The 8,809-nt window shown below is 32.6% G+C and overlaps 2 protein-coding genes across 2 annotated transcripts; both read right to left on the minus strand.

Annotated features, from left to right (window-relative positions):
• Positions 1-19: 19 nt before the first annotated feature.
• Positions 20-5,957, minus strand: LOC123904348. Its single transcript, XM_045954026.1, has 11 exons — positions 5,870-5,957; positions 5,653-5,754; positions 5,468-5,572; positions 5,103-5,273; positions 4,862-5,020; positions 4,696-4,770; positions 4,167-4,605; positions 3,124-4,055; positions 2,966-3,006; positions 1,786-2,902; positions 20-1,695 (listed from the first exon to the last, which is right to left on the minus strand). Exons 1-11 carry the CDS (start codon positions 5,955-5,957, stop codon positions 20-22), a joined length of 4,905 nt encoding a protein of 1,634 aa, XP_045809982.1.
• An 868-nt stretch (positions 5,958-6,825) lies between these two features.
• On the minus strand, positions 6,826-7,321 carry LOC123904349. Its single transcript, XM_045954027.1, has 2 exons — positions 7,166-7,321; positions 6,826-7,083 (listed from the first exon to the last, which is right to left on the minus strand). Exons 1-2 carry the CDS (start codon positions 7,319-7,321, stop codon positions 6,826-6,828), a joined length of 414 nt encoding a protein of 137 aa, XP_045809983.1.
• Between the last annotated feature and the right edge of the window lie 1,488 nt (positions 7,322-8,809).

An 8,809-nucleotide genomic window follows, 5' to 3' on the forward strand; every position in this document is an offset into this window, starting at 1 on the left:
TTACCTTTTGTTGGTTCCATCAACTAACTATGTTATGCAAGGATTCAAAAATCTCAGGAAATACCACATTTAGAGTGGTGGTGCAAGGCTTTCCATCTTCATCTAAAATAAGCATCTTCAATCCTTTCTTGGTTGTAACTCTAGAAATGGCTACATAGAGCTGACCATGTGTAAAAACCGGCCGAGGTAAATAAAGTCCGACCCTTGACATAGACTGTCCTTGGCTTTTGTTGATTGACATTGCAAAACACAAGCTTATAGGAAATTGACGGCGGCCAAACTTGAAAGGCAGACCTGAATCAGTAGGTATCAAGTCCATTCTTGGAAGAAAAACAGTTTCACCGGCATGTTTTCCATTGATAAACGTTGCTTTTATAATATTCTTCCCCAAATCCCTAACTTGTAGTCTAGTACCATTACAAAGTCCGCCAGCTTGATCAATATTTCGCAACAACATAATAGGCACACCAACTTTTAGTGTCAAGCGATGATTAGGTATCCCGGAACATTTAATGTCATTCAAAAATTCTGATGTAAACCAATCGCTTTGAACTTCATAATCTTCATCAGATTTGCACGGTGTATCACAACTAAAATAGGTTTTTTCTTCACCGGGAATCAGAGACAACACATAATCATTTACATCTTCAACAACTTCTAAAGTTGGAGCAAGTATTGCTTGATCTTCAAAATAAGCTGGTTGCCCATAATTGGTTACAACATCTGGATAAACAAAATTAACCAAAGAAAGCAACGGGTCATCGACTTCTAAATTACACAAATCTTCGGGAATTTGAATTTGGGCCTCTCCATTTTCATCTGAATCTATGAGTCCATCTCCAATTTTCAAAATCCAATCAGCAAATTCTTTAAGCTCAGATTGTGACTTGTCCGCGGAATCACCTTTCAGCCTCATATTTTTTGTCAACTCCAAAACATTGCAATGCTTCCATAATTTTGATGAGCACAATGTTTTATTCACAACATCTCCTCTTGTACCTCTCCTAATTACAGGCAAGATTTGTCTAAAGTCTCCACCTAAAACAACAACCTTTCCACCGAATGGCTTAGTGTTCAAGTCCTTATCTACCTTCGACATCAAATCCCTCATTGTACGATCAAATGCTTCAAAACAATATCGATTCATCATGGGAGCTTCGTCCCATATGATTAGACTTGCTGCTCTCAACAAATTGGCTCTATGACAATCTTGTTTAACATTGCAAGTAGATTTATCATTTATTTCTAATGGGATACAAAAAGTTGAATGAGCGGTTTTTCCATTAGGAAGCAACAGTGAAGCAATTCCGCTGGAAGCAACATTAAGCACAATTTTACCTTGAGATCTTAAGGCAGCTGATAGTGTCCTCCATAAGAAAGTCTTCCCGGTACCTCCATATCCGTACAAAAAGTAAAACTCACCGGTTTCAGACAAAACAGAAGTCATGATCTTTTGATAGACAGAAAGTTGCTCTTCAGTTAATTGCTCAACTAAACTTGCATGCAGAACACCTAATTCATCTCTATTGTAGCTCAGTTCCTCTGCTATGAGTCTATTTTCAAAATTATTGACATCTCCATCTACTGGTACAGGCATGGTCTTGTAATCACTTAATGTTCTTCCATTTAAAAGCAACAATTTTTGAATCTCAATGAGACAAAGATTTTGCAACTCTTCATCACTTAATTGCAATTCTACAACAAAATATAAATTTTATAAGACGTAAATTAAATTGATAGAAAATATCATAAACAGGGTAATAAAGATAATAAACAAATTAATACCTGGAAGATTTAGTTCTCTTCTTTTACTGTAAAGTATACCATCGGCTAATAAATGCCAAGTAGAGAGCCAAACATCGTATGGATTACTCATTGTATTCATGTTCAATAATCTAACAAACAACCTTCTCATCTGACCACCTGTAGCTGTTTCGTAAGCTTCGATAAGTCCATCTTTGAATTCCTGATCATCTTTTAAAAGGCCCAGTTCACTGCATGCCTCTTGAAATGTTTTGCATAATTTTCCGTTCACCGTTTTGATACTTTCATAACTTGTGCAACCCCTGACTTTTGTCAACAAAACTCTCAAGTAATACAGTTCACCCGCTCCAACAGGCACATATGAAAGTCTTCCGATGCTAAAACCCTTCTTCCTTGGTTCCCAACGGTGATCTCTAGGATGAAAAACAAACTTTGAAGGAAATTCTGCATAAGTGAGATCACGGCCTTCCTCATACTGAGTATTTGCATTAAACCAAGCAAGAAACATTGTGTCGATCATTTCATGGTAACTCACGACATTATGAAGTTTACTGTTATCATCAAACTTGACACATTGTTGATTTTCTAAATGAATAGACAATCTAATAACAGCTGGAAATTTTTGATGAATGTCAAATTTAAGTAGTCTCCAAACAGCTTCAGACGGAGATAAATATCGACACTCATAATATTTTTTTATTTCATCAACACATTCAGTGTTCTTTGCAACCTTTTTGCCATTTGAAATCTCAATATTTGACCGGTCGTGACCTTTATTAACATATTTAAATAAGTACTTGATGGCATTGGACTTATTGCAAGCTTCAACATTAATATGAGCCTGATACCTCATCAAAAGAAATGGATTGTAGGGAACAACAAAGCCATTGTCCAGCTTCACTCCACTCTTTTCTACAACTACTCCGGTATCACGTCTCCTGTACGACGGATATCCATCCTCATCAATACTTGTGGATGATTTATATTTCTTTGGAAAGAATTTTGAGCATTGAAGCGTGCCATTCATGCAAGGAGAACTGAGATTAGATTTGCCACATGGACCATGAATCATATATGAAGTAACCACAGCATGGAGTTTTGGATATAATTTAGGATGAGGAATTTCAGCAGAGATTAACTTGTCAATATCAGCACCAGAAGTTATCTTATGTTCACCATCTAACCACAATAACATATGTGCATGTGGTAGTCCTCTCTTTTGGAACTCAACGGTATACATGCCTATCATAATACATAATAACAATAAGATCTTAAAAATCAATCATTATGAAAATGAAACAACGTAATCTAACAACAATCGTATATAAATGTTTTTAATTAAACTTCCAGAATATTTACCTCCTATGACCTTGCCGAATATCTGATTTTTTTTGAAGTCAATCAACATTTGATCTAACTTCATCTTGAACACTCTACAGACGATATCAGGTCGATCAGATGGTTGAAAACCTTTAGGACGAATGAAGTCGCGTATTTCTGGCCAATTTGCATTACATGTAACTGTGATGAATAGATCAGGATAACCAAACCTCTTACAAATTCCCATAGCATCTTGACAATTATTGAACATATATCTTGGACCTCCGGTGAAAGAATCAGGAATAATAACACGCTTCCCTACTAAAGACGCATCTACATCACCTCTATCAACAGCTTCTTGTAGACCACTAAGAACATCATTACGGATTTTGGATTGGTTTTCTCTTATGAATGACAGGCGTTGGGCTTCTAACATGGTGTAACAATCAACAACAAACTGTTGAAACAACCTTTTACCATAAAGAATGTTGCCAAATTCAACTTTTCTATCTTGAAGTCGAAAAGCAATAAATTCTCTAATTGAAACTCTCTCTCTCTTTTTTTCCTTTGATACTTCTTCTGTAAAAAAACGTGGAATATCTGGTTCCCAACCATTTTCACCACGTGGAAAGAGTAAAGGATATTGAAGAGGCAAGAACAACACATGAGTTTCATGAATCCTTGTCAATCCATATTTCCTTTCATTGACAATTACATCTCTTCCAATATCAGAATCATCAAAATCTCCTACAATCAAACCTGCCACCTCATCAGCCGTAGGAATATTATGCATTCTTGAATCTTTTTCACGGTTTCGATATAATCTTAGAGATAGTTGACATTCACTGCCATTTTGTAGTGCATCTCTGACTCTCCTATAAGCTTGGGCAAGACCATTGTAATTATCTACCATATGCTGAAGGTCTTTAACTAAAGTGCGATCAATGGGATCTTTTTGTTTCTTATCAGACCTAATTTTTTTTTCATAATGTGCTTATATTAGTATGATACATATACGTTTGCGACTGAAAATTTGTAAAGAATCAAAGTGGACAACATTATAAAAAATTATAAAGAATTACCTAAAACATGCAGCTCTGTTATTTACTTCGTTCTCCGTATCATACACATACAACTGTGCAAACTTCGGAGTCATTCCTACCTCAGGTAACAGAGAACCAATTCTATGGTAATTTTGACCACCTAATATAAATTGCGGAGGTCCTAAGCCATCGTTGATTTTATCATTTATTTGACCACCCATGGAAGTAAATGCAAACATGCTATTGTAAGCTCTAATGTTATCCTTAAAATGTCTGCTCCTACGATCTTGACCACTAATTAAATCCATCAATAGTTTCGGAGGTTTCTTTAAAAGAGGCAACTTAACTTCTCCTTTTTGGCAACAAATGGAAAATTCAATTTGAAGACCATTTCTTGTTTTTTCTGATCTTTCCTCATACCACATTTCAGCAAAGCACTTTGTGCATGTAAATTCAGGAAGTCCAAAATTAAGGATAGCTACATGTTTTTAAGAAAGACATTTATATTAGTATAGTTTCTCATATTGTAACGTTTTATAAAAATACTTAAAGGAGGTTAAATACATACGCTCGATTTCAGAAGCTGCATAGCAAGTTGATTTGAAATGATCAACATTATTATCCACGTCAACAGAAGAACCTGCTTTGGAAGTTAAGATAATGTCAGTTTATAATAGCATTGACTAAAATTTTAATCTTGAATGAACAAATAAAAATGTTTTAAAATTACATACCTTGTGTGTCATCCTCAAAATCCAATCTTTGAACACCGATATATTTAGAGTGTAGTGGAAATTTCCTGGAGTATTTTCCATCCGAACTTTTGAAAGTTGGATTGATAACCTCAGAGTAAGCTGAATTGTTCACTTTATTATTAGAAGCCGAAGTGGATCCTGACACAATAACTATTTTATTAGGAATAACAAACATAGTTATGTTTAGAACATATAAATAAATCTAGTTTTGTATTCTAACCTTTTTGATATTGACTTGGTTGTCTTGATTTTGAAGTAATGACTGAATCCTCGGTGAGAGAATTAACGAAACATGACGTAGGAGAAAAGTACTTAGGATTTGGAGTTCGGATTCTTTTAGATGGTATGGTTGAATTCACGTTTTGAGATGAATTTGTTGTGAGAATAGAACCTGTTTATTCAATCAATCAGAACTAAAATAATAAATATACTTCACCTTATGTATTGGTTTTATTTTTCATCAAATTATTATAAAGGACATATATATATATATATATATATATATATATATATATATATATATATATATATATATATATATATACACACATCAAACATATATATTAGAAAAACTTCAATACATACCTGGATTCAAAGGTGATAGAGGAATCCTATCTGCTTTCCTCTTAGCAATTGGAGTGTTGCAAACAATATTGTAGTTGGGACTTATGTCCATTGGTTGAACATTCTCTATATTTGAATATTTTAGTTAAACAACTATTAAAAAAATTTAATATTAAATAGAAGGTTTGATTGAAAGGTATACATACCTAAATTTGAATAAGATCTTTCCATTGAATCTTGTGTTATTGAGCTCATTCCATCAAACCTTGAATTCTTTCTTTGGGTTGCATCCATTGGTCTAACATTTTCTATTCAAAAAAACAAATGTGTATCATTCAATAACTTGATGAATAATGAAACCATTTGTATCTTTTTTGATGAAATTATGAAATAAGAAATATGGTAGTATATAAATACATAAACCTGAAGATGAGACATTGTTATTCTTTGCTTGCTTCTTTAGTTGTTGCTTTCTACTGAATCTTGCTAGTTTAGCTTGAGAAAACTCCATAGTTTTCCCAACAATGGGTGGTTCCTTTTAGTTTTTTGTTAACAATTCATAGTGTAATGAAAAGATAACTTTTGTTTGCATCATAGAACCAACGAAAAAATATTTTTTTATGACTACTTTGAGACAAATAAAAGGAACAAATGTTGGTCAACTTATTTGTGTCATAAACTTTGTTTGTATGTGATTTGTTTGAAAGTGATTTGTCAATGAATAAAACAAATGTTATCAATGTGTTAAAGTAATATACTAACATTAGCATGTGTTTCCATGGTATTGTCTCTATCAAAGTAAAATATTTGAGAGACCAAATTAGAGTTGTCATTTTCAATGCTAATATTACACCTAAAAGGTAATAAATTGAAAAGATTATTTATTAGACTATCATAGATATTGATTGTATCAAAATGTAATATGAAAAGGAATTTTTCATATAGGATATTTGACCTATATGAATCTGTAAATTTATATTACATAAAATGTATGCATATCATGCACTCATATATAACTGTCATTTGTATATATAGTGAAATCATGATATTGCATTATCATCTAAATGTTACAAAATAAAATTGAAGTTTTGGCTTTGGCTTGGTAGACATAGAGCTATTTTGCTTTCGATTTTTAAGTTCAAACTTGCTAAAATCTATAATACCAACATTAATATAAATACAAATTCCATAACATACATTGATGCATACCACAAAATTAGAAGGCTAATAACATACAACAAAGGTTCAGTAATGAAAATGAAACCAAAATGAGACAAACAAAACAACTTGGTCATCAATATTACAACAACGGTATTAACTACCACATTTTAATAATATTGGAATTAGATAATATGAATATAAATTATGCATTACAAAGGTTAAACTTCGCGCTTGATGACCGTAGCCTCAATGAAGTCAGGTGGAACTGAGACAGTGAAACAAAGTGTGTCTCCAATACCGAGCTCTGCGTCTTGTACAAAATCATAGAATTCTTGTTCGATGTAAGTCCGCCTCATATAATCGCGATTATATGACAATAAATTACAATGATAAATCAGATCTTTATCTTGATTGACCAAAGTAATTTCTTGTTGATCTTCACGCAAACAATTCTTTACAATATGTCTTGGGATATGCTATCAATATAGATAAGTAATAAAGTAAGTAATATGAATGTAATTAGTGCTAATTATAAAGTATGAAGGATGTAGTAAATACCAATACTTTTTTGCCACTCCAAATAGCTCTTGAAACTACTATCTGCCAGCTCTGTATCCTTTCACTACATTCAACTTGCAGATCTGGACTGTAAACCATCTCATCAGCATGGATTGCATCAATTTGGTCTTCAATATTGTCAGAATGAGCATCCATTTCATCTTGCCTAATATATATAAATAAAGAAAATGACTTGCTTGAAAAAAAAGTGTTGTATATTATCATAAAACCATAAAATATAATAAATTTGTAAATACAATAGTTTTCTATTCAGTGGTGTGGGGACATAGTATAAATTATGTTTATGCACTTTGAAACATGTAGGGTATGATTTTGTTTGCTAGTTGAGTTGCACATGCATGTGTTTATTTACTTTTATCTCTTTCCATTTTACAAAACACATAGCAAAAAATAGTCCAAGTTATAGTACATGACATGAAACTTACCCATTATTTGGTTGCAAAATTTCTGGAAATAAAATCCAAGGAGGGAGGCTCATCTTTGAGACAAATGGAGGGGCGGCTGCTGTGAAGATAGAAGAGATTGTGTGAAACTTAATAACATAACCCTAATTTTACCTTATATATCTATAAATATGTGGGCCACAACCCTATGTTTTTGTCTCAACATGTTAAAAAGATATATGATTGTTTAAATGTAGGCCCAACATGGATTTATAATATAACTCATATTGTGAGTTTAGTCTTGGGCTTGCAGCCCAAAATAAACATTAAGTAATATGTAAAAAAATAGTAAAATGTAAATTACCTTTTCAATGTTCTTCCAATTAGCTTTTAAAACTATTGTTTTGCTCCTCCAAATAACTCTTATACTCCATAGATATATACTTTCGCTGGATATATTTTTTGGTCCTGCAGCAATGTGAAGAGTTTAACCTTTATCAACTGCATGTAATATAATAAGTCAAACTTAAAATTATGTTATACAAAACATGAAGATATTTGCATAAAAAATAAATTACATATAGTGGATTGGACAATTAAATAATATTACCTCATGTCTGTTATAAAGCTCAAAATTTATGGTGCATGTTTACACCTAAGAAGTTATGGTTCATAACATGAACACACATTCATAAGATATGAAACAACAAAACATTCAATATACTAATGTATGTAGGAAAATAATATGCATAAAACATAAATAAGTACGTGTCATCATCATATTACAGACCAAGTTGTTCAACATAAAACACCGATTGATATAGTCTAGATCCATCTATAGAGATCTCAAAAAAAAAAAAAAGATGTTCAACATTCATACATAAAGAAACAACATTAACATTTGCTTGTAATCACGATGATAATTCTAATCCTTCCACACTGTAAGAACCGTAGGAGGATTGTCGAGTAGGAACGACAACTTGTCTTCTTCTTTTAGGTTCATCCTCTTGACAAAACCGTACCATGCACCTCCAAGTTGAAATTGAGGAATCTTGGTATTGGCCTTTGCAACAGTGCATGTGACTGTGTAATTTGTGTCACGATTAATAACTTTCAGCTCATGATCTAATGAGAATGGATAGTCGTTGCACACATAGCTTGGAAAGTGCTGAAAAAGTAACATATGTAAATGTTTCTGTAAAATTTTTATTAGCTTTCTCTTCAAACAAAGTATTTTAAA

The sequence above is a fragment of the Trifolium pratense genome, linkage group LG2, assembly GCF_020283565.1.
Source record: "Trifolium pratense cultivar HEN17-A07 linkage group LG2, ARS_RC_1.1, whole genome shotgun sequence".
Lineage (NCBI taxonomy): Eukaryota > Viridiplantae > Streptophyta > Magnoliopsida > Fabales > Fabaceae > Trifolium > Trifolium pratense.

What these genes read in the sequence shown, in the direction of transcription:
- LOC123904349 (XM_045954027.1), bottom strand. Translation starts at nt 7,321, where the DNA reads ATGGATGCTCATTCTGACAATATTGAAGACCAAATTGATGCAATCCAT. An exon ending in GGAGTGGCAAAAAAGTATTG is followed by an intron (nt 7,084 to 7,165) that starts GTATTTACTACA and finishes CTATATTGATAG; the next exon opens with CATATCCCAAGACATATTGT.
- LOC123904348 (XM_045954026.1), bottom strand. Translation starts at nt 5,957, where the DNA reads ATGGAGTTTTCTCAAGCTAAACTAGCAAGATTCAGTAGAAAGCAACAA. An exon ending in TTTTGAGGATGACACACAAG is followed by an intron (nt 4,771 to 4,861) that starts GTATGTAATTTT and finishes TAACTTCCAAAG; the next exon opens with CAGGTTCTTCTGTTGACGTG. An exon ending in ATTCGGCAAGGTCATAGGAG is followed by an intron (nt 3,007 to 3,123) that starts GTAAATATTCTG and finishes GTATTATGATAG; the next exon opens with GCATGTATACCGTTGAGTTC.